Genomic DNA, 27,724 nt, shown 5'->3' with positions numbered 1-27,724 from the left:
TTATGGAGGATTCAAAGGGATCATATTTTGTAATAATGGGAAAGTAGTTAAAAATGCTTGAGAGATTTGTGGGATCATATTTTGTAATAATGGGAAAGTAGTTAAAAATGGTTGCGATATTTATGGAACTAAAAAGAGATTAGTGGATGATCATTATGAGCTTGTTACTCATCCCATTGTATAAATAGGAGTACAATCTCCTCCATTTGTAATATGGAAGTTTTTGTAATCTTAGAATTTTGGAGTATGTAATCTTAGAAGCTTAGAGTTGTAATATTAGAGTTGGTTTGTAATGAAGATTTTGAAATAAAGGATCATACTTCAATTTTGCTTCTACATCTGAGTCTCCATTGAAGTGGTGTGCTGGTGGAGTTATGGAGGGCCCCCATGGCCTCACTTGCATGCTTATTTGTTTATAATTTACTTTATGTTTTTGTTTGATTTCAGCTTTCAAGTTTTATTAAATGTTCTAATATTGGAAGGATCTTATTTGAAAGTGTTTTTGTAAAAGAACCATAAGATTTCATACAATGATTAGATCTAGGTTTACTTCATTTCCACTTTTAAGTTCTAATTAGATGATCTAATTTTGGAAGAGATCTTGTAGAATATGTTCTTGTAAGAGAATCATAGATCTCAAACAATTGTTAGATCTAGGCTTGATTAGTTATTGAAAGAGATCTTAATGAATATGTTCCTGTAAGGGGACTTTAAGATCTTGGACAAATTAGGAACCTTTCTAGATCTATATATTTTAGATAAGCACTACTAAGTTTACCTTCGCGGGTTGACATTAAATTAAACTCTAATTTGCATCTGCATTTTAGACCACACATTTTGGCGCCGTTGCCGGGGAAGTGCAACTAGAAGGATTTAGTAATTGTTTTTATGCATTTGTTTTTATGGACTAATTTGTGGAAGTTGGTGACAACAGGTTCATAAAGGAGTTCAAAGTTTGGAGCATTTTTATTTTCGTACATAGTTATTTTAAATTTAGTTTTTATTTTAAACTCCCCATTTCTCACTAATCCATCTACGGATGATGAATTTAACAATGTTAAACAGGTACTTCTTGGAGAGCAAGGACAATAACCTTGAGCCAACTCTAAGACATGATTCTCACATACTTGCAAAACATAATGTAAATTTTTAAATCTTGATGTGAGCATGTTCGAATTTTTAGTCCGTAGATGGCTTCATTGGAAGCATTCTTTTACTTAGAAAATAAAACATCTTTTAAGTTAATATAGAATAGATTAGAAAAATAAAAATGAGATCTCATTAGAAGTCATTAGAAGTCATTATCATTAGAATTTTTTAGTTTTTTTTTCAAAAAAATAAATCATCATGAATAAATTTAGTGGCACATCTTTGCATTTCTATGTCTTGTTTCTATATCATAGATGAGACAGGAGCTTGATTATCAGAAACCTTTGTCTTCTGAGAGTCTAAATGCCCCTGTGACATTGCAGAAAGAGTGTAGATAATGCAAGGTTTTGTCGCAGATCTTAATTGTGTTTTATCCATCCTCGCTAACGTGCATAAATAAAAAAAATCAAGAGATTTGTATGCTCTCTTCCCACGCTTCGTGCGATCTGGAAGATCAAAAAATCTATTGATTTATTTCAAATAGACATACTCTTGCTGGAGAACTAATCTGCAATGCGACAATAAATAATTTTGTGAATGAGTGAAAAATCATCTTAAAATTTTTTTAGATAAAACTTAGTCTTTTTAAATTTTAGATTTTTTTAAAAAATAATAAAAAAAAAAAAAATTCCCACATAGTGATAAAAAAAATTGGATTTGACTTATCCTGGAGAGATTTGGCATTTGCATTATCTTCTCCTAATTTTTCTAGAGAAAAAGCTAGATTTTTCATTGATTCTAGAGGATTTTGTGTGGTTTTTTAGGATATTGGAAAAAAAAATCCATTTTAGTGTTAGTTTAGAAATTTTCTATATTAGTTTTTAATAGAATTTGTTTTTGTTGATTTCTTTCTTATATATAAAAAAAAAAAAAAAAAAAAAAAACTCAAAATAAATACCAAATTGTTATTAAAAAAAAATGAATTTCATTCTTTTGTTTTTCTTTATTTAAAAAACAAAAAATAAAAAATTTCTCACAAAATTCATGCAGGTTTGAAAATAAATAATGGAACACTTGGAAACAAATTTCAAACATTTGGAGGATTCTATAAATGATGATTATCTTGTTTCAATAGCTTCAAGTTGGCATTAAATATTCATATTGAATGCTTTTATATCACATACTAATATGCAAACCACAACAGATCTTTCTAATGCCAATCTTTTTGCCGAGTATATTTCATCTGACCCAAACAGGGATTATTACTTTTCATGGTTATTTTTAAGAATAGATTGATTTTAATATCATGATTAAGTCAATTTCAACACTTTGATTGTCCTTAATATGTTTTATTTGGTGCGAAATTTTTGCATAAGAATCATGAAGGAAATGACCATTTCTTCTTGAAAACACTTATGTTTTCTTTCTGCCAAGTTCTTTTTTTACAGGTTACAGGATAATCAAGTGATCATAAGGAGATTACATTGTGACGACAATTGGTCTTCCAAAGACTACAATTCATGAAAAATTCTAAAGACAAATCCAACTCCACAACCACTACCTTGCACCTCCCTTTTTGAAGCAGATTTTGAATTCCACAAATTGTAAATCCATAAAGCATGACATTTCCATATCCATTTTTCATAGCAACAGTTCATCTTCATACACCATGCATTTCTTTACATCCATTTCCTTACATATAGTTTTCCATTTTAATAGAACTCATTCCCTTTCCATGATTACATTGCCTTATTTTCCTCGCCATTCTGATCGACACTGCTTGTCCGAGAGTTATTTCCATTTATAGTCCTACCAAATCCTTTTGTACAAACTCGCGTTGACTGATGTGGGATTCCTTAAGGCCCACCTTTCAACAAGTCTTTCCACATCGACATCAGCATCTTATCTGGGAAATAGACTAGAGTTCCTTTTGAGTACCTAGAGGCTTGCATGCCTTAATGGCAAGTTCTCTCGCTGATGATCATGGGAATACATCAATGTCTGTTGATCTTTAGATCTTACAAGTGGCTCGACCTCAACACATCCATTCGCACTTCGCAAGATGTACTCAGGTACCTTGGCACTCATTGACATCAATGGTGAGTTGCCTCACATTGGTTAATGGCATACATCAATGGCCAGTAATCCAATGATTTCTATTCATGCTCTACATTGACACATTCTTTCGCATGATTAGAATTGTACCAAGAAGTTTAGTAGCAGGTGAAGACTATACACTTTTTCATGACTCCCTCAGCACTTACAACAACATGAATTCTGATCTATGAGAGTACCAAAGTTCCACTTTTAGCATTTATCTTTTCCATGATTCAGCATCCGCAGTTCAGATTCCTTCATTTCCCAAGATCCAGTAACAACAACATCAGTCACATTTTCCTGATCCAGCAGCAACAGCAACAGCTAATTCCTCTTGCATAGTTCATCATTCTTGGGTAAGTAGAGGTATGTTGTTTTCTAATCTTTAATCATGCAATTCCTTATATGCTAAACTTGAACATTTTGGAAAATTCCCTCACCATGCTACATTTCCTTTCATGAGCCATGTCAAGTTGCATGAAGACATTCAACCAATTCAGTTGAGGGGGGGGGGGGAGAACTATATTCACTTCCATGATTCCATTTCTTCACCACACTACATATTCACTTCCATGATTCCATTTCTTCACCACTATCACTCCATTGGAGAAATATATTTACTTCCATGATTCCATTTCTTCACCATGCTACATATTCACTTCCATGATTCCATTTCTTCACCACTATCACTCCATTTTTTCTCATTTACCATTCACCAACATTTATTTTCCAATGATACTTTGTTGCACTTTGCTTCATACGTAATATTGGCATGCTTCATTAATATTACAAAAGGGCTTTCTTATGCACATTGATAGCTTATGATTTCCAGTGAGTGTTTACATTATTATTGAAGGAAAGAGAACAAAAAATGAAATGAATGTTGTTAACACAAGAACCAACATTCCTTGTATTCATGGTTGTCACACAAGAACCAACCATAAGAAAATGTAAGTTGTTACTCATGTCTTTCACATATCCTGGAAAATTTCATTATTAAAGACTTCATCATGTAAAGCCAAAGTTGTTTAAGATGTCAAATGTTCTTAAAGATACCCAGGGATGGTTGCATGAGGACATGCAACAAGTTCAGATGGGGAGGATGTTGGGACTCAGAAATTTCATATTTTCATCCACCTTTTTCTTCACTATTCCTTACATTTCATCATCCCATTAACCTTTTATCATATCATTTTCATAAATACATTTGGGTTTGACCTTCGTATTTTCCATTTTATTCATTTTTGTATTACAAGTGAATTTATGATTAAATATTAGAAAATATACATATTTTTATATATATCTCAAGAATATGTGAGTTTTGTGATGTGTAGGAAATATGTGAAGAATTAATATCTCCTCCACCAAATTAAGGAGATAATTATGCAAGCCTATTCCTAAGGAGAAAATCATGGAGGATTTGGTTGGCATATCTTATCCAAGATATGTGAGAGATTTATGGAGGATTCAAAGGGATCATATTTTGTAATAATGGGAAAGTAGTTAAAAATGCTAGAGAGATTTGTGGGATCATATTTTGTAATAATGGGAAAGCAGTTAAAAATGGTTGCGATATTTATGGAACTAAAAAGAGATTAGTGGATGATCATTATGAGCTTGTTACTCATCCCATTGTATAAATAGGAGTACAATCTCCTCCATTTGTAATCTGGAAGTTTTTGTAATCTTAGAATTTTGGAGTATGTAATCTTAGAAGCTTAGAGTTGTAATCTTAGAGTTGGTTTGTAATGAAGATTTTGAAATAAAGGATCATACTTCAATTTTGCTTCTACATCTGAGTCTCCATTGAAGTGGTGTGCTAGTGGAGTTATGGAGGGCCCCCATGGCCTCACTTGCATGATTATTTGTTTATAATTTACTTTATGTTTTTGTTTGATTTCAGCTTTCAAGTTTTATTAAATGTTCTAATATTGGAAAGATCTTATTTGAAAGTGTTTTTGTAAAAGAACCATAAGATTTCATACAATGATTAGATCTAGGTTTACTTCATTTCCGCTTTTAAGTTCTAATTAGATGATCTAATTTTGGAAGAGATCTTGTAGAATATGTTCTTGTAAGAGAATCATAGATCTCAAACAATTGTTAGATCTAGGCTTGATTAGTTATTGAGAGAGATCTTAATGAATATGTTCCTGTAAGGGGACTCTAAGATCTTAGACAAATTAGGAATCTTTCTAGATCTATATATTTCAGATAAGCACTTCTAAGTTTACCTTCCCGGGTTGACATTAAATTAAACTCTAATTTGCATCCGCATTTTAGACCACACAACACCTACACTTTTGGTGACGCCGCCTTTGGTGACGTTTAGTTTTTAGTGATAGAGGTTATGGTCCTTCATCATTGCTCATATGAAATGGTGACGGTCGCTATTCATCATTATAAATCATTATTGGTGATGGACTTTGAATTTCACCACAACACCTATACTTTTGGTGACGTTCTGTTTTTGGTGACGAAGGGTCCTTTGACTGTCACCAATGAGCTTATGGTAACATATTTCGCCCCTCACCAATGTCCTTTTTTCTTGTAGTGCAAAAGTTAATATGATTTGCATGCATGCAACTGCAACAATGTCAATATGTTGTTCAAATAATCATAAATTAAAATAAAAAGAACATGGAACAATACCTTAACAAACGACACTCCAATAAATGCAAAAGTTAGATGTGAATAAACAACATGCCATGCCAATATTGGTTGATTGAATTTACCCCTCCAAAAATCAACTATTTTGAGCCTTACATATGACCAATATAGTGGTAGGGGTAGGGGCTAGGCCACTAGTAGAAGCAATGGATTCCCCATTTTAGAGTAGGGTACAATCTAGTATCAACCTAATAATTTGTTTGGGGTGAGAGGGATATGGGAGATAGAAAGTATTGATCACACTAGAATCATATCATATAGAGGTAGAGCCCAAAAAAGTATTAAATTGAAAAATGTAATAGACTTTACATAACTTCTATGGCAATGGAAGGGAGGTGATTGATAAAGTCTATGAAATAGTGGTAGAGTAGTGGCAGGTGCACAAAACAGGTGGAAACTTACATTACCACTTTGTAACTTACATTAAAACTGAAATCGTGAAATATTGAAAAATTACATTATTACTTTGTAATTTGAAATATATTACAGGGAAAAAATAACTAAAAATTTAAGGTAATCTAAATTCCAAGATGAAAATAATAACAATGATATTAGTAATACAATTTCAAATTAAATAATCCAATAAAATTTCAAAGAAGAACTTTTTTTATTACTATTCATTTATATCCTAAATAATATGTTATAAAATAATAAGAAATTGTATGATCAAACTGAAATTAAAATAAATCAATACAATCAAAAGATGCTTATAGTAACCACATTGCCTTGGGGGAAATCTTTTTCATAAAGCTAGATTAAATCCCATTGTATAAATTACAAACATAAACAAATCAAAAGTGGGTAAAAGAAAAAATGGCATATATACTTTGTCACTAGTGAAGCCTCCTCCTCATGGTACATTTTGTGAGTTTTGATTAAATCTTGTGTAAGATAATGGCATTGTGTAATTTCTCAGCCCATCATTTAAAGATACTGCTAAGGGGTGGGTTTCACCTATTCCAATAATACCTATCTCTAGTGGAGTTCAAAATATTGTTAATTTCTTATCATAACAGTTGAGACAATTCAAGCCTCGAGATTATAGCTCAATTGGTCTAGTTCCCATTGCTAAAGCACCTCATAATGGGAGGTTATAGGGTCAATTCTGTTCCAAGCATTCAGGGTTAGGCTCTGCCAATAATCCAACGGGATATCATCCCTTTAGGAGTATCAACCAAGATATTGCCTTGGAAAAATAAAAATAGTTGAGACATTTTTAGGGATTAACCATTGTATCAACCCAATTAATAAGAAAATAAACACGAAATGACATTGGAGTAATTATCTCTCCATTTGTCATAGCCTTAAAAATCTATTCAGTTAAAAATGGTAAGCACATCATATGCATCAAAGAAATGTTTTACCACTCCACCAACTACTACACTACAAAGAGAAAGATCTTCACAAAAGTCTTTAACCACTATTGTGAACAACTTTGCATCGCAATGCCAAGTGACGCCCACCATCTACAACAAGTCAAAACAAGCCACTTTCATAGACCTTTCATCAGATTTAAGTTAAATAGCTTTCACATCTGTATGAACCCAATTGAATGTGAGATGCATGCACCCATATTTAATAACTAGTGACTTCTTTAAATTATTAACATATTTTATTATTAACATATTTTTATTCAAGTAATTTTTTTTATATAATTTTATGTCATAACATCTTTTTCATATAAGGCTATAGAATGCCTCTCAATGCATTAATTTTTATTTTACCAAATAATCATTTTTTATTATGCTTTATGTTTTTTCAATAATAATTTACAACCACTACCTTTATTTTAACCTTATAAATGTCCACATTTATATTATTTTATATCATTTACATTTTATTTATTCTCAATAAATGTAGTGTCCATTTAAAATGCTGAAATTTTTAAAATATCATACATTAAATTAAAAAAATGTATGCATTATTATTATGATTAATTATGAAGACTTATATGCTCAAATTCCAGAACTATACATATATATATACACACAAACTTACAGAAAGCCAAATTTTTAAAAATCTCAAAATTAAATAGTTGCTTACACAATATTATGAATAGGCTACATGCCAATAGTGGTTGCTTGGATTTATCCCTTCAAAAATCAACTAGGGCCTTACCCGCAACAACTATAATGGCAAGGGTGAGGTCTTAGCAAAATTGCTAGTAGAAGAAGCGGCTATGAAGTAGTGTCTTTAGCATTTCAAAGCAGAGTGCAATCTACTAGCAACCTAGTAACCCTGTTTACGACGAGAGAGATATTGGAGATAAGAACTATTGCTCACACCAGAATCATAACAAATAAAGCACAAAATATAACAAACTTCAAACAACTTCTACGGCAATGGAAGGAACGCCATCAATAAAGGGAATGAAATGGTGGTCTATATGGATGGCATGTAGACCAGAATAAAAATAATGACAGGTGCGCAAAACACGTGACAAGTGTATAGAACCGATGGCATCTCCGAAGAAGAGAAGGAATAAATTAGAATTTTGGTTAATTTAAGATGTGAACATTAGAAATATATTATTACTCAATTTACATTAAAACTAAAACCTTAGTAATTTATATTAGAATTTTGGTTAATTTAAGATGTGAACATTAAAAATACATTATTACTTAATTTACAGTAAAATTCTTTAATTAATCATAAATTTGAAAAATAAAATACATTAAAAGTAAAACCTTAATTAACTATGAATTTGAAAAATAAAATATATTATATGGGAAAACAGAAAGTTTAAGCTACTCTAAAATATGAAATAAAATAATAAAATTAATACCAATAATAAAACCTCATACAAAATTGTCCAATTAAAATTAGAAAAACTATACTTTTTTATTTGCTATTTATGAAGAATTTTAGAGATTAAGATTGGTAAGTAAGCTAATTTTCCAAGATTTTTACCCAAAAAAAAAAGTCAATTTCCATTTTTTATAAAAATGAGTAGCTAATAATTTAAACTTCAAAATAATTTTTATCGTCAAAATTTTCCTTATTACTATCCATTTATATCCTAACTTATATATTATAAAATAATATTATTATCTATTTATATCTTACTCATATATTATAAAATAATAATAATAAATTATCAAATTAAAATTAATAAAAAGTATATTATGAAATTGAAATTAATATAAATCAAAACAGTCAAAAGATGGTTGTTTTCGTGCTTGTATCTTGCTATTCATTTAGCCACAATCAAAAGTTACATGAGAGGCCAACCTTCACCAAAAACACCGGATAGGCAATAAACCAATCTTGTCCAAACAACAGCCCACCCAAGTCAACGAGGACTGTATAACCATTTTTCTGAATATGTATAGAATTGGATATTACGAAATAACTGGAAAATATTAAAAATTTGTACAGCATAATCAAACAGCGTACTAAATCCAGCATAAACAAAACATTTAAGACGGCTACCGTAATAATAACGGGCGGTGATCATGAAGATCTCTTACACCGTAAAAAATTACAAAAATAAGCCCATCAAAGTGTGTAAAAGCCAAAATGGCATATATATATATATATATATATATATATATATATATACTTTGTCCCTACTGAATCATCATCTTCATGGTGCCTTTTGCTAGTTATATCAAAGCTGGTCTAAGATCATGGCATCGTGCACTTTCTCGGCCCTCCATGTGAAGAGACCACTCGTGCTCTTGGAATTTTTGCTGAAAATGCCTTGACAAACACTGTAAATCCGTTTTTGTTCAACCAAAGGAAGGGTTTCCGCTACGCCAATAATACCTTTCTCCACTAACTCTAATCCCGATCCAGTACGAAAGAAACGATTAATGAGCTTCACCATTGTATCAGTCCAGTTGGTAAGAAAATCAACACGGAATGACGTTGGAGTAATTATCTCTCCATTTTCCATCGGCACCAAAATGTTAAAAATTAAAATTTGAAGCATACCTTTTGCAGCAGAAGAATTTTGTACCGCTCCACTAGATACTGCATTGCGAAGATCGAGATCTTCACAAAACTCTTTGACCACAGTTTCGAACAATTTTGCATCGCGAAGCCGAATGACTCTCAGTAGCCAATGCAAGTCAGAACTTTCATCAGGTTTAGATTGAATGGCTTTAACAGCTGCCTTAAACTGCTCCAAAATGGCATGTCTGCACGCATCTTTAATAGCTGGTGACGTATTTAACGTACAGTAGTCAAATACATGTTTCTTCACAGTGCTGCGAAGCTCTTTTTTATGGTAAGCCATCTGCAGCAATTCTTGTAGAGACTCTGTCACCATCTTTAAATGCTCGCAATCTGACTTGCTTTGGCTCATACCAACTCTAGCAGCTAAATCAGGCAATGTATTTATGTTCAAAGATGACAACAGGACGCGAAGCTGGGCTTGTTGCTCACGACTCCAGCGCACAGCAGCTAAATATCGCATACATGACTCCATGCAATCACGAAACATCACTTCAGAAGCAGCTGGTAAAATAGTCAATGCTTCATCTACATTGGAGAAATTAAAGCGTTGCTCTGTATCATAAGAATACATTAGCTGAATACATTTGATGTAGCTCTCCGAATGGCAACAACATGTTACCTTCATTTCCAACGGCCGCTTAACCGAAGACCCACCTTGGAAAAGCTTGGTTTCGAAAAACTCAGCCTTCTTCAACACTTGAGAATGGAGTAAAAGAGGATTTCCGGGATGCTCCACTCCAGCCGAATCGATTATATTTAATCTTACGTCGGCTGTATTCTCGTCTCCAAACCTTAGAGGCTGATTATAAGCCATTGCTTTCTGCAAATACAATGACACTTTGGCCTCAATATCCACAGCATGCACCGTATTACGATTTTTGTGTTCCATATTTTCTGTGAATGCAGTGACCATTCTTAAACACCGTCCAAGAACCTCTCTCTCGGCGTCTCTTTTGATGTGATAATCTAATCCATAGTTACCAAGTTCGGCCGTACCGGCAAAAAGAATTCGGAAATTCGATGATTCGGTTCGGTACTACGAATAATTCGTCAGTTTCCAATTCGGTACAGGTCAGCGGTGAACGATTTTGGTCAAAGCTTTATATCAGTATATATCCAGCGTCTACGGTGCTGCTCCGGTTGAGCTGATCAACAGTGTGACTGTGTAGAACAATGAAGCTAGGGCTCTGTGTAATCATGGATAGGAACGTTGACAAATCGTCCCTGAATAAAATCACAGAAGAAATAAATAGAGTTTTTCAAATACATTTTATAAAATAACGCAGTATAAAAATAATGCAGCGATCTTTTAGCTTTAATGCTATTTTTTTTAAGTTTTAATGCGTGTATTTTTTTAGTTTTTATAAAAAAAATTATTAGGGTATTTTTTTAAAGGATTAATAAAAGAATTGGAGAAAAATAAATAATAATTTTTATAAAAAAATTAAAAAAATAAATAATAATTTTTATATTATTAAAAAAAAACAATTTCCATCAAATTTCTCTATAAATGTTAAATATTGTTAGAAATTTGGTTAGAAAATTGATTATTTTAATTTTAATTTGATTTTGATATTTTATTATATATTATTTACAAATTGTTTTATGACAGAACATGGTATAATCTAAAATAAATTACTAATACTAAAATGTAAATTTTTTATTAAATAATTAATTTAATTAAAAATGAATCAATATTGTCATTGACATTAAATAATATAAATAGCTCCGATACATATTTAGGAGGCATCATGTGACTCAATTGTTTTAAATGAGAGGTGAGTTAGTAATTTCTATATAATTGCAACTAAAAAAAAGATAACTTCTATCTTAACAAAAAATATGAAATAATGAATTGGTTGCAAATTGGTACCTCTTTTATAAAAAACAAAAATCCTAATTTCTATATTTGAAAAAATTATAAACAGAGAAATTTAAACAGATAACTAGTTAGTGATTTCTATATAATGACAAATTGCAAAGAAAAAGATAACTTTCTCTTAAAAATAATTCTAAAATAGTAAATTCTTTGCAAATTGGTAACTCTTATAAAAAAATAAAAATCATAACTTCTATATTGGAAAAAGTTATAAACTGACAAATTTAAGTGTTAAATGGATAAATCTTATAAAAAAAATAGAAAAAAGATAAATCAATATTAGAAAAAATTATAAATCATATAAAATGGTAAACTTTCAAATCCATAACTTTTATACAGAAAAAATAGAAAAATAGTAACTTCTATATTACAAAAAATTATAAATGGCAAAATTCATTATTATAAAAGATATAAAATGGTAAGCTTCCAAATCCATAACTTTTATAAAAAAAATAGAAAAACAGTAACTTCTGTATTACAAAAAAATATAAAATGGCAAAATTTAATTTACAATAAATAAGGTTTATGAAAAAATGAAAAAAAAAAAAGATAAATCTCATATTAGAAAATATATATATATTTGTAATATGTATAATGTCGAATTTTTTCATATTAAATTTTATAGAATCGAAATTTTTTCAGTAAAGAATCGAATTCAAATTCGAATTCGTTAACTATGATCTAATCGGCAGTGTTACTGCAGGTTGATTGGACATCACTAATGTGCGAATAATTAGGACATATTGCTTTGCTTGCAAGTTGCATGTGCCGTCGTTATCAATTTTCTGCCGTCGTTAAGAAAGAATCACTGTTATTGTGTGTGGCTTTACTTCATGTACAGGTAATAACAATGTTCGTCAAACTGCTTCTGCTTGGCTAAGAGCTCGTCTTCCTCGGAGGTAAGGAAACAGGTTAACGGCCCAAGACCCAGAGGCATCTGGCAGGAGTGAGAGCCTGCTCCCGATTACGGACCACCAGCAGGGTTATGCCAGGTGGCGTGGTTTTCCTATTTAACAGTGATGAGTCAAACCCAGCATTCGCGGATAGCAGCCAGAGATGGCTGTCCTCACTGTTGGTTTGACACCTGAGTTGATAGGTTTTACCACCTTCGGAAAAAAAATAACAATGTTCGTCAAACTCAAGCTTTGAATATGATACACGGTTTTTATATTTTCGTCATTTTGAAAATAGTAATAACGTATGTCAAGCTTTATGTCAGTACATCTGAGAATATTATACTTTTATTTTATAGTTAGTGATTTTAAACATTTTTTTAAACTTTATTTTTTTTGTTTTTATCTTTAGGCTACTTATTAAGAAATGTTAGGTTTAGAAAGTAATATCCTTATAATAAATTAACCGAATAAAAAATTCATTAAAAAATTATCATTAAATAAAAATTATATGGTCGGTGAATTTGAAAATATATAGTACATATAATAATGATGTTTATCAAGCTTTATGTCAGTAAATTTGGGAATATTACATTTTTACTTTATGGTTAGTGATTTCGAGCATATTTTTTTTTATGGTTAATAGGGTTGGAATTTGGGTTTTTTTTGTTGTCATATAATTTTATTTTATTTTTGTTTTTGGTCTCTACGGTATTTATGAAGAAATGTTAGATTTAAAATATAATGTTCATATAATACATGTAATAGTGATGTTTGTCAAGCTTTACGTGAGTGCTTTTGAGAATTTGCGGTACACTTGTTGATAATATGTGTGTCAAACTGAAGCATTATATGAGTGATATTGCGTATATTACGAGTATTCTATGATTTTATTTTTCGGAAATGGATGTGGGAGATTATTATGATGGTTTTATTTTTAAATTGAGTTTTACATGATTTTTAATATATATATATATTAAAAATCATAGTAACATAGTAATATCAAAATAATTGTGTTGAATTTATGTTGATTTCAGATTCCAGAAATATCTTGAAATTTGACTGTCAAGAGATCAAATAATTGATCCTTCTGTTATTCTTCAGATTTAAGGATATTTTCGGAATCTGTAATAAGCATAACGATTTCCAAAAATTTACATGTAATTCATCCATATAATAATTATTAATTTACAGAATTCTTGTATAGAGTTTGTACAAAGTTTGGATAAATTAAATTGGTATATCTTATTCCTAGTTTTATGAGTTCAATGTCTCTGCATTAATGTGCCAACGTATGGTGTTAATTGCATAATACATATTATCCATTCATTGCATAATACATATTATCCATTCAACCTGTCAATTGTAAGCAAAATTGGGTCGAATCACATCCAAATGGAAGTGCAACATTAAAGTATTGTGTTTTATGGAATAGGGAAAAGGAATTATGTTCAAGGTCGAGTTTGGGGGAACTTTTCTTTGTATAGCGAGCTATTCATCTAAATTGATGATGTAAATTATACATAGTTCATCGTTTATATGGAACCAATGGTGAAGCCTCTGTCCAACACATCAATCATTTAAAATTGAGTTCAACATTGATGCATATCGACTTAATTCATCGAAACAAAAGTAGAAATTAGTATCCAATGAGTATATACAATTGTAATTGAGGATGAAGTCTGTATAGGAATTTGTGTTGATTGGAATTGATGGTAAAATTAGCTTCATAGGTTATAGACACAAAACCATGGTTATAGCATTTTTGCATCAAATCTTCACAGACTATGATTGTAGAGCTATAGAAATTGGTTGTAGAGACAAATGATTGTTGGTTCACAGGTTATAAAAAAATTGCTGGCCAAACAACAAATCTCTCTATCACAAAGATGAGTTGGCTCTCAATTCTTATGGCCATGGGCTTGAAATTTTATTCCTCATGGAATGATATATAAAAACCTCTTGCCATAGGTTATAAAGGATACATAACCTATTAAATTTGGAATTTGCCTTCTATCCTTTATCCAGAAATAGTGAATCAATGATTGATCCTTACAATGTAGATGGGTCTGAGAAGTAGAGTGCAATCAATTACCTTAAGACCAAGCTAGTGTGGTTTTGGAACCTCAACTCAGTCTTCATAGAAGAAAAAATCCAACATGACTTCTAGAATTTATTGAAACTATTACTAATGTGTAATGGTTTTGATTGAATGAACTCATCGGAGCATTTTAAAGGCTCCACATTCTTGCATTGAAATAAATCTAATCGCACTCTCTAAACCAAATTCTCAACGAGTGGATCTATATCTCTTTTCATTACTTCATTGTGCAATCATATGGATTTGGGTGCGTTCAAATATCACGGATATGTCCAGATATAGTTGATATACTCACTTCGTAATCCGAATGAGCTCAATGTACATGCAAATCAAGTGATGCTAATTGGCCCAGCACCAAACATTTGCATAATGTTTGAATTGTCTTAATTCTTGGTTGTAATTGGGACAATATATGATGAATTCAAGAAATTGTGTTGCCACAAATGTTTGAACTCTGGCATACAACATCTATAGACATTCAATTTGTCTAGTAAGGTAACTTCACCCTCATGGTTTGAAGTCGTTTTGATTTTCATGGCTCAAAAGTAACTTCGGGTTTATTAGGCGTCCACATTCTGGTTGGAACCTGGGAGGGTACCTACTACTGATAATATTTTATCCGCGTGGTTTATTCGTTGTGCTTAATGGGTGGTTTTGTAATCACTTATTAATCCCTAAATGTCCACTTGGCTTTGAATATTCACCAATCAATAATGGGTTGACAGTGAATTAATTTGGTGTTTGACCAAAAATTAAAATATATTTTTCAATTTATACATTATAAAAAAAAAATTACTTTTTGAAATTATTTAATTTTATTGCTCGAAATGGCTTGAATATTATTTTGTAATCACTGCAATCCTAATAAAGGTGTAAAATGCAGTGACCACATTTTCCATGAATCATTTGAATTGTATTGATTTATATATTTATTATCAAGTTTGATTTTATTAAGTGTGGGGATGTTTTAATTGACGTTGTGAGAACCCTGTACGAAGAATTCTTGAATTAACTGGGCGTTGCCTACGCAATTTGGGTCATTTCAATCAATCAGAGAGATGGTTTGATAAGACAATTGATCACAAAAAAGACCATTTCTATGTCAATAACTCTTTCACAACATCCTACACTTGATGCTTTGGTTGCACCATTGCATGCAGAGAATGGCGCCACCGTTAAATTAAATCAAATAGATGTCATTTAATCTGGTAAAAGAGCATATGGCAGATGTCAGAGGCAGATGAAATGGGTAGATGAAACTAGAAAGTGAACTGATTAAAAAAGAATTCCTATCGGCATAAATATTGCAAAACAAAAGGAATAATTTAAGAAGTGTTTTATTTTTTTCTCATATTAATTTCTGAAAGAGTGCTAATCTAAACACGATCATGATCATTGCAATATTTAGTTGGATTTCCATATGTAACAATGTGGTTTTTTTATCCAACATTCAAACTATTAATATCTAAACATACAAAATTAAAATTTAATGCAAGAATCAAAAAAACATTGGGATCCCTAGTATCTGAGTGAGAAAGGATGGCTAGCTGATCTGTCCATCCACTTACTATGAGGCGACGATGCTCCTTAGTATAAGTTGGCTAGAAAAACATTGGGATCCCTAGTATAAGTTGATACCACGGAGTAGTTAGTTATAATCATAGTAAATCATGAGATGACTTTACGTTAAAAAAAATAGAGTTGTGCAGAATTCATATGGTCTGGGTGATGAGAGTGCGAACGATCAAGTTGTGTGGCGTTGAGGGTTTCGGGAGACAGTTGCACTGCATTTTACAATTTCATATTTCTTGGATATCAGGACACCTTGTTAAAGGACAGTGGGAGGCATTATTTTCAAAACTGTTACATTGATGGTGTTGTTGACTTAGTATGTGGCAATGGAAAATGTCTCTATCAGGGAATGGAAAATTTTCTTTCGATTGCTTTTCTTTTTCTGTTTCATTATCACTTGGCGCTCATTAATAATAATACCTTTTTTTTGTTGGCAGCTGAAATGTGAGCTAGATGCCATTCCTAAACTTCATGGTGCATTTATGGCCCAAAAGAGTATGTATGCATCAGAAGACTCATGCTTCATCTTTTGAAATTATAGGCAAAGAAAAAATGCATCTAGATAGGCAAAGATAATCAACGTATGTTTATTGCAAATTATTTCAAGGAAGTTGTATGTCGTGTACCAGACACAACCTTTGATGGTACCACTCTCCACTTTTGCATGTTCTCTAATTTGAAATGTTTTTCTTTATGATGACTTCGAGAGTGTTTATAACAATTACATGGTTGGGATTTAATTTCTAGTAAGAATAATGTTGAATAGGTTATTTTTGATTTGCTTTTCCTGATATCTTTAAATTGGTCATTAAATATGGAGCCTACTAAATACATTAATTTTGTAACGGTATACCATATTAGATACGTTGAAAAAACTATTCTTTTTCTTTTCTGATTTTGAAAACCTTTTCTTTTGTAAGTTTGACATTACTATATTGCTAGGCCCATGAGGTGAGATGTAAAATATGATGTATATATGAAAAAACCACAGAAATTAATCTGTGAAATCCAAGGGATAAAATCATTAGTTATAAAATACAAACAACTCTAGTTTCAACAATATGCTTTTGTCAATAACCTTTTCAGAACAATAGTAGAGACAAAGTAGATGAAATAAATATTTGATAAATTGTATGCCTCAAAAGAGACACATAAGCTACACAACCACATTTATGTAACCATAAAAAGACATGACTTAATTAAACACTCACTTCACTTCATTAATTACTCCCAACTTGAAAACTTGAAACAAAATTCTTTAAACAAAAAATTTGCTTACCTTTTTAATGGAGAGGTAGAATTGTGTTTTAAAAGGTGAGCTAGAAATCAATACTTGAAAGGTAGAACTTGAGAATAGCAAGCTATTTGATCTAGATCTAGAGACACAATAGACCGTGGAAAAAAACGATGGTATTGATGAGTCTTCCGAGAAAATAAGCTCTAACTATTAGACCACTACCCAAATTTCAGTTATCTGCAATGACAATAGTGGCTCTAGCTCTATTTGTATGAATAGCAACTTTGGACATTGTCTTGTTCGTTTCCTATGAATTATTTTGATTTTCAAACTCCAACTAGTTTGTTTTTAAACTAATTAAAGATTTGATGACAAACTTATAGTTGTTTAGATAATCTTCGGCAAAATCACATAACCACTTTTTTTGTCGACGCGTTTCGAACCAACCAGTGTGGTTCATCGTCAGGACAAGTTGAAGAACCGATCCGGCTTAGCCTGATTAAATAGAGTGTGCAGAGACTCCAATAGCTATAATGCTAACGGCTAATTTTGACCTAATGATCCTGGTCAAACCCCTAAAATAGTTAATTAATATTTCTTGAAATAGGTAAATAAAGGCATAATTTTCAAATCTCTTTTCTAAATCCATTTTCTTCAGCAAATTTTTCTTTTTACTTGTACTGTAGATTTCTACTGTGTGACATATGATATGATATAATTGTCTGGATAAATAGATAGAAGTGTTGTACAACATAGTCTTTTTTAAATCTAAAGAAACAAAATTTCCAAATACAAAATTTATTAATTAAGAACACCTTTGAGACTTCTTAGTTAAGTTACGATTATATTTGAGTAGGGGATTTTGTGTACGCTGATATTGTGTTCTCTTTGGGTTTTGTCATGTAAAAATGGTTAATAAGGGATGTTTTCTTGAGCAGTAGGCACACATCTTATTCTACTATCAACAGGGAACTCCATGGTTTTCAGGCATGGCAAAAAAAATGCATATGCCAGTGGGATATCCAAAGTCTGTGTTGGATGAATTTAAAACTAGTGATGATTTTGATTGCTTGTCAGATAAATAATGTCACAAGTCAAATTCAAATAAACAGAAGCAACTCAAGAATGAAGGTGAAGTTATTGCTTTTTGTCCAAGTCATTTTTTTTATTTGTTGGCTGTTGTCATGTTTTGAGTGCAAACTTGTGAAATTCCAAATTGCATGTTTGTTTATGTGAAGGGGATATATATATATATATATATATATATATATATATATATATAGATATATGTATGTATGTATGTATGTATGTATGTATGTATGTATGTATGTATGATTCAGGGTTTCCAGAGATCTGTGTTGCATTTGCACTGAAGTTTAGATATCATTCAAATATCTAAACACCAAACAACAACAACATTGAGATTTTTCTTTCACTCAACCTATAACATATTGATTCTCTTATACATAACTATTTTTCCATCCACTCACTTTTCATAACCTCCATAACCATTAGGTAGGGACATGAAACTTCGATGCTGCTTTGCTTGTTTAGTAAAATATTGCTGAGACTTTAATTTATTGAAAGTTGTAGAGCTTACAATTTATGAAGCTTCAAGATCTAATTTTTAGAAGTCTAATTCTTTAAAGGGTGCTAGCTCAATGGAAGAGCACCTGCTTTATAAGCAGGAGGTCGGTTATTCGATTCCATCATGTCTTGACATCCATATGGAATGGTGACAATTAATTTTTGGTGAGAGAGGCTCTTTTGACCATCACCAATGAGCTTTGCTGACCTTTTTCGACCTTCAAAAAAATATGAATAGGTAAAGGTCAACGAACACAACCATATATACAGATCAATATTTTTGACCCTCAAAGGTACGTAACCATAAATCATTGTTGTTGATATGAAATGGTGACAATCGATGCCCGTCATTATAGTCATTTTTCATGAGGGACTTTAAATGTCACCACAACACCTATACTCCTGGAAATGCTACTTTTGGTGATGGTCAACAGACGTCACCATATATATGCACCAATAGTGACGCCCATGAAATATCCATCACAATAAATCATTGTTGTTCATATGAAATGGTGATGGTCACTATCCCTCATTATAATCAATATTCATGACGGGCTTTGAATGTCACCATAACACCTATACTTTTGATAACATTCATTTTTTGGTGACTGAGGCTATAGTTCGTCACCATTTCTCATATGAAATGGCGATGGTCACTATCTGTCATTATATATCATTATTGGTGATGGAATTTGAATGTCACTACAACACCTATACTTTTGGTGACGCCATCTTTGGTGACATTTAGTTTTTTGTGATAGAGGTTATGGTCCTTCATCATTGCTCATATGAAATGGTGACGGTCGCTATTCATCATTATAAATCATTATTGGTGACGGACTTTGAATGTCACCACAACACCTATACTTTTGGTGACTTTCATTTTTTGGTGACGAAGGGTCTTTTGACTGTCACCAATGAGCTTATGGTAACATTTTTTTCCCCTCACCAATGTCCTTTTTTCTTGTAGTGCAAAATTTAATATGATTTGCACGCATGCAATTGCAACAATGTCAATATGTTGTTAAAATAATCATGAATTAAAATAAAAAGCACATGGAACAATACCTTAACAAACGACACTCTAATAAATGCAAAAGCTGGATGCGAATAAACAACATGCCATGCCAATATTGGTTGATTGAATTTACCCCTCCAAAAATCAACTAGTTTGAGCCTTACACATGACCATTGTAGTGGTAGGGGTAGGGGCTGGGCCACTAGTAGAAGCAATGGATTCCCCATTTTAGAGTAGGGTACAATCTAGTAGCAACCTAATAATTTGTTCGGGGTGAGAGGGATATGGAAGGTGCACAAAACAGGTGGAAAATTATATAAAAACTCTAGTCAACCTATAATCTGGATTTTAGACATACATTACTACTTTGTAACTTACATTAAAACTAAAATCGTGGAAGACTGAAAAATTACATTATTACATTGTAATTTGAAATATATTACAGGGAAAAAATAATCTAAATTCCGAGATGAAAATAATTACAATGATATTAGTAATACAATTTCAGATTAAATAATCCAATAAACTTTCAAAGAATAACTTCTTTTATTACTATTTATTTATATCCTAAATAATATGTTATAAAATAATAAGAAATTGTATGATCAAACTGAAATTAAAATAAATCAATACAATCAAAAGATGCTTATAGTAACTACATTGCCTTGGGGGGAATCTTTTTCATAAAGGTAGATTAAATCCCATTGTATAAATTACAAACATAAACAAATCAAAAGTGGGTAAAAGAAAAAATGGCATATATACTTTGTCGCTAGTGAAGCCTCCTCCTCATGGTACATTTTGTGAGTTTGATTAAATCTTGTGTAAGGTAATGGCGTTTTGCAGGTTCTCAGCCCATCATTTAAAGATACTACTAAGGGGTGGGTTTCACCTATGCCAATAATACCTATCTCTAGTGCAGTTCAAAATATTGTTAATTTCTTATTGTAACAGTTGAGACAATTCAAGCCTCGAGGGTTATAGCTCAATTGGTCTAGTTCCCATCGCTAAAGCACCTTGTAATGGGAGGTTATAGGATCAATTCTGTTCGAAGCATTCAGGGTTAGGCTCTACCAATAATCCAACAGGATATCATCAGTTTAGGAGGATCAACCAAGATATTTCCTTGGAAAAAAAAAAACAGTTGAGACAATTTTAGGGCTTAACTATTGTATCAGCCCAATTAATAAGAAAATAAACACGGAATGAAATTGGAGTAATTATCTCTCCATTTGTCATAGCCTTAAAAATCTATTCAATTAAAAATGGTAAGCACGTCATATGCATCAAAGAAATGTTTTACAACTCCACCAACTACTACACTACAAAGATCAAGATCTTCAACCATTGCTGCGAACAACTTTGCATCACAATGCCAAATGACGCTCACCATCTACAACAAGTCAAAACAAGCCACTTTCATAGACCTTTCATCAGATTTAAGTTTAATATCCTTAACGTCTGCATTAACCCAATTGAATGTGAGATGCATGCACCCATATTTAATAACTAGTGACTTCTTTAAATTATTAACATATTTTATTATTTTTATTCAAGTAATTTCTTTTTTAATGTAATTTACGTCATACCATCTCTTTCATATAAGGAAGGCTATAGAATGACTCTCAATGCATTAATTTTTATTTTACCAAATGATCATTTTTTATTATGCTTTATATTTTTTCAATAATAATTTGCAAGGACTACCTTTATTTTAACTTTATAAATGTCCACATTTATATTATTTTCTATCATTTCAATTTTATTTATTCTTAATAAATGTAGTGTCCATTTAAAATGTTGAAATTTTTAAAATATCATACATTAAGTTAAAAATATATATGCATTATTATTATGATTAATTATGAAAACTTATATACTCGAATTCCAAAACTCCATAAATACACACACTAACTTACAGAAATTCAAATTTTTAAAAATATCAAAATTAAATGGTTGCTTACACAATGTTGTGAATAGGCTACATGCCAATAGTGGTTGCTTGGATTTATCCCTTCAAAAATCAACTAGGGCCTTACCCGCAACCACTATAATGGCAAGGGTAGGGTCTTAACAAAACTGCAAAGAGGCGGCTATGTAGTATCTTTAGCATCTCAAAGTAGAGTTCAATCTACTAGCAACCTAGTAGAGTTCAATCTACTAGCAACCTAATAACCCTGTTTACGATGAGAGAGATATAGGAGAGAAAAACTATTGCTCACACCGGAATCATATCACATAAAGCACAAAATATAACAAACTTCAAACAACTTCTATAGCAATGGAAAGAAGGCCATCAATGAAGGCAATGAAATGGTGGTCTACATTGATGGCAAGTAGACAAGAATAAAAATAATGGCATATGCACAAAACACGTGACAAGTGCATAGAACCGATGACACCTCCAAAGAAGAGAGGGAATAAATTAGAATTTTGATTAATTTAAGATGTGAACATTAGAAATACATTACTACTTAATTTACATAAAAACTAAAACCTTGATTGACCATGAATTTGAAAAATAAAATACATTAAAACTAAAATTTTAGAAATTATTATTAGAATTTTGGTTAATTTAAAATGTGAACATTAGAAATACATTACTACTTAATTTACAATAAAACTAAAACCTTAATTGATCATGAATTTGAAAAATAAAATACATTAAAACTAAAACCTTAATTAACCATGAATTTGAAAAATAAAATATATTACATAAGGAAACAGAAAATTTAAGCTAATCTAAAATTTGAACCTAAATAATAAAACTAATACCAATGCCCACAGGGTTTTGGATTGATGGTGAATGGGTGCGCTGTTAAGGCACTCCTTGGGATAGGATAAAACTAATACCAATAATAAAACCTTACACAAAATTGTCCAATAAAAATTAAAAAAAAATAAGCTTTTTTATTTGCTATCTATAAATGTATTTATATCTTACTCAAATATCATAAAATAATAAAAAAATATTATCCAATTAAAATTAATAAAAAATATATTATCAAATTGAAATTAATATAAATCAGAAACAATCAAAAGATGGTTGTTTTCGTGCTTTAAAAAGTTATATCTTGCTATTCATTGAGCGAGAATCAAAAGTTACATGAGAGGCCAACCTTCACCAAAAACACTAGATAGACAACAGCCCAGCCCAAGTCAACGAGAACTGGATAACCATTTTTCTGAATATGTATATAGAATTGGATATTACGAAATAACTCAAAAATATAAAAAATTTGTACAGCATAATCAAACTGCGTACTAAATCCAGCATAAACAAAACATTTAAGACGGCTACCGTAATAATAACGGGCGGCGATCATGAAGATCTCTTACACCCTATAAATTACAAAAAAAGCCAATCAAAGTGTGTAAAAGCCAAAATGGCATATATATATATATATATATACTTTGTCCCTACTGAATCATCATCTTCATGGTGCCTTTTGCTAGTTATATCAAAGCTGGTCTAAGATCATGGCATCGTGCACTTTCTCGGCCCACCATGTGAAGAGACCACTCCTGCTCTTGTAATTTTCGGTGAAAATGCCTTGACAAACACTGAAAATCCGTTTTTGTTCAACCAAAGGGAGGGTTTCCGCTACTCTAATAATACCTTTCTCCAATAACTCTATTACCGATTCATAAGAGAAACGATTAATGAGCTTCACCATTGTATCAGTCCAATTGGTAAGAAAATCAACACGGAATGACGTCGGAGTAATTATCTCTCCATTTCCCATCGGCTCCAAAATGATATTAATTAAAATGTTAAGCATACCAATTGCAGCAGAAGAATTTTGTACCGCTCCACTAGATACTGCATTGCGAAGATCGGGATCTTCACAAAACTCTTTGACCACAGTTTCGAACAATTTTGCATCGCGAAGCCGAATGACGCTCAGTAGCCAAGACAAGTCAGAACAAGCCGCTTCCATAGAACTTTCATCAGATTTAGATTTAATGGCTTTCACATTTGCCTTAAACCGGTTCAAAATGGCATGTCTGCACACATCTTTAATAGCTGGTGACGTATTTAACGTACAGTAGTCAAATATATGTTGCTCCACAGTGCTGCGAAGCTCTTCTCTATGGTAAGCCATCTGTAGCAATTCTTGTAGAAACTCTGTCACCATCTTTAAATGCTCGCAATCTGACTTGCTTTGGCTCATACCAAGTCTAGCAGCTAAATCAGGCAATGCATTGATGTTCAAGGATGACAACAGGACGCGAAGCTGGGCTTGTTGCTCACGACTCCAGCGCACAGCAGCTAAATATCGCATACATGACTCCATGCAATCACGAAACATCACTTCAGAAGCAACTGGTAAGATAGTCAATGCTTCATCTACATTGGAGAAATTAAAGCGTTGCTCTGTATCATGAGAATACATTAGCTGAATACATTTGATGTAGCTCTCCGGATGGCAACAACATGTTACCTTCATTTCCAACGGCCGCTTAGCCGAAGACCCACCTTGGAAAAGCTTGGTTTCGAAAAACTCAGCCTTCTTCAACACTTGAGAATGGAGTAAAAGAGCATTTCCTGGATGCTCCACTCCAGCCGAATCGATTATATTTAATCTTACGTCGGCTGTATTCTCGTCTCCAAACCTTAGTGGCTGATTATAAGCCATTGCTTTCTGCAAATACAATGACACTTTGGCCTCAATATCTTTGCACACACCATGCACCGTATTACGATTTTTGTGTTCCATATTTCCTGTGAATGCAGTGACCATTCTTAAACACCGTCCAAGAACCCCTCTCTGGGCGTCTCGTCTCTTTTGATGTGATAATCTAATCGGCAGTGTTACTGCAGGTTGATTGGACATCACTATTGTGCGAATAATTAGGACATCACTATTGCTTTGCTTGCAAGTTGCATGTGCCGTCGTTATCAGTGGATAAAGAAAGAATCACTGTTATTGTGTGTGGCTTTACTTCATGTACACGTAATAACAATGTTCGTCAAACTCAAGCTTTGAATATGATACACGGTTTTTATATTTTCGTCATTTTGAAAATAGTAATAACGTATGTCAAGCTTTATGTCAGTACATTTGAGAATATTATACTTTTATTTTATAGTTAGTGATTTTAAACATATCTTTTAACTTTATTTTTTTTAACTTTACTTTTTTAACCTCTTTTCTTCTTTTCTTTTTTTTTTTTTGTCTTTACGCTATATATATTAAGAAATGTTAGGTTTAAAATGTAATATTCTCATAATAAATTAACCGAATAAAAATGTGATTAGAAAATTATCATTCAACAAAATTATATGGTCGTTGATTTTGAGAATATATAGTACATGTAATAATGATGTTTATCAAGCTTTATGTCAGTAAATTTGAGAATATTATAATTTTATTTTATGGTTAGTGATTTCGAGAATATTTTTTTATATGGTTAGTAGGGTTGGAATTTGGGTTTTTTTGTTGTCACATAATTTTATTTTTTTGTTTTGGTTTTTACGGTATTTATCAAGAAATGTTAGATTTAAAATATAATGTTCATATAGTACATGTAATAATGATGTTTGGTTTTTACGGTATTTATCAAGAAATGTTAGATTTAAAATATAATGTTCATATAGTACATGTAATAATGATGTTTGTCAAGCTTTATGTGAGTGCTTTTGAGAATATGCGGTACACTTGTTGATAATATGTGTGTCCAACTGAAGCATTATATGAGTGATTTTGCGTATATTACGAGTATTCTATGTTTTTATTTTTTGGAAATGGATGTGGGAGATTATTATGATGGTTTTATTTTTAATTTGAGTTTTATATGATTTTTAATATATACATATTTTATTAATATTTTTTTTTATGAATATAAATGAATGAAAATTTATTATTTTTTATTCTTTATTATAATTAGTATTAGTTTATTAATATAGCATGTAAGATGCATTTTAAGTACTAAAATAGATTAATCGATTTTGGAGTAATTAAATTGGGAGTTTACTTGGTAAATAAAATGTATTTAAAAAAAAAACATTTTTCACTAATAAGAAAGTTTATTATGTCTATACAATCCAAATTTTCCACTCATCATCATATTTTATATGCATGTTTTGGATAACTTACATTCCAAATATCTTTAATCCCGAAGTTTTTGGTGAACACTTAAACCCATCGTTAGGGGCGTAAACAACTAAAAAAAGGTCACGAGCTAAAGTAATCATGTAAAAAGTCATAGATTTTAGACTCTTACAAGTTTGTTGTAAAATGGTGATTGCAGAAAGGAAAAATGGGTGCCTTTTTTTCCTGTGTTTTGAAGACTCAACATAGCATATATGCATATTTTTGGACAAGTTGCTTAAGAAATATTAGGAATCACAACATTTGGGTTGAGTACTAGGACCCTCATTGTCCGGAAGCAGATAGTTGAGACATATTAGAATAACAAAGTTCATAGATTTTGCATTGCTAACAAATCTCCTCAAAAATCGGGTTTAGATTTTAGAAAAGGAAGAATGAGCGTTATTTTGTTCCACCTCTCATTTCTTTTGTGAGCATGTCTAGGCTTAGATTCCCCAAAGATCAGACATACTTAAGGGTCGACTGGGACTAGGAAGAGACCAGTGACACTAACTGGAAACAACATAATATCGATACCTCTGTGTGAACATAGTAGAAAACTGGGAAAAATAAATAAATGATTTGCACAATGTTTAATGACTTAGGCAACTATGTTCCTCACATTTTTTATAAATTCACTAAAGAAAGGAAGCACCGTGATTGATATCTATTTGAGTACATTTGTGCAGTGTTAAAGGAAAAAGTAAAAGAAATGCTTCATACAAATAATACAAACTCTTATATTCATTTCTGTGTATATGTTGGACACCTAATCCTAAATGGGTTAGTGTGGAAGCCGAATAGACTAAGCAGTCCAAGAGACCTTGGGATCTGAAACCCAAGAGTGATATGTTGTACTATAAATGTATATCTCCTGTTAATAAAAAAATGAACTCACATGATTTATCTTTCCTATTCTATGTTTCCCATGTGTGTTTAACATGGTATCAGAGCGGGCGTATTCCTGCCCTGCATAATTAATGTGAGCCATTTGTCTTATGGCCTTTCTGTGCAGTCATTTCTGCCATCAATTCTGCATCTCAGGAATATTTTCTCATGAATATTACTTCAGCTAAATTTTAGCTGCTCCTGACACTGCCAGCGCTGTCCAAGCGGTTCTAAGATGTCTGTCTGCCACACCTGCGCTGCCCTGACATATTCTATTTATAATTCCTGCGCCCTGTTCAGTTAAATACGCTCAGACTTCAAAACCGTTTCATATTCTCTGCAAATTGGGCTCTGTCCATAATTAACGCCTCTGTCCAGAGCGCTACTCTACCTCTGCCTCTGTCGCTCTCTGAGCAGTCAGACCATGCCATAATTTCTTCCTCGCCCTCTCTGGTTAAGGTGGCACTACCTAACACTGAGGCCGTTATACCTGTGCGTTGATTTCTCTGCCCACATGAACGGATTCTTGTAGCTCGCCTGCAATACTGAATGTGCTTGAATTAGCCATTAAACTTGACTCCCTCTGTCCTGAGCGCCTCTGTCCTGAGACTGCGCACTGCCTGGTTTGAACGCCTGCG

General features: G+C 31.9%; 2 protein-coding genes across 2 annotated transcripts; both read right to left on the bottom strand.

The window, feature by feature from the left end:
- Positions 1-9,466: 9,466 nt before the first annotated feature.
- LOC149165463 (BTB/POZ domain-containing protein At1g63850-like) lies at positions 9,467-10,729 on the bottom strand. The gene has a single exon (XM_089429819.1). It carries the CDS (start codon positions 10,727-10,729, stop codon positions 9,467-9,469), a length of 1,263 nt encoding a protein of 420 aa, XP_089285945.1.
- A 12,835-nt stretch (positions 10,730-23,564) lies between these two features.
- LOC149165462 (BTB/POZ domain-containing protein At3g50780-like) lies at positions 23,565-24,941 on the bottom strand. Its single transcript, XM_089429818.1, has one exon. It carries the CDS (start codon positions 24,939-24,941, stop codon positions 23,565-23,567), a length of 1,377 nt encoding a protein of 458 aa, XP_089285944.1.
- Positions 24,942-27,724: the final 2,783 nt, after the last annotated feature.

The sequence above is a fragment of the Pinus tabuliformis genome, chromosome 5_1 (assembly GCF_031772625.1).
Source record: "Pinus tabuliformis cultivar Carrire ecotype Pingquan chromosome 5_1, CPIR1, whole genome shotgun sequence".
Classification (NCBI taxonomy): Eukaryota; Viridiplantae; Streptophyta; class Pinopsida; order Pinales; family Pinaceae; genus Pinus; species Pinus tabuliformis.
Note: the sequence above shows the minus strand (reverse complement) of the source record. Positions and strands in the feature narration are given on the sequence as shown.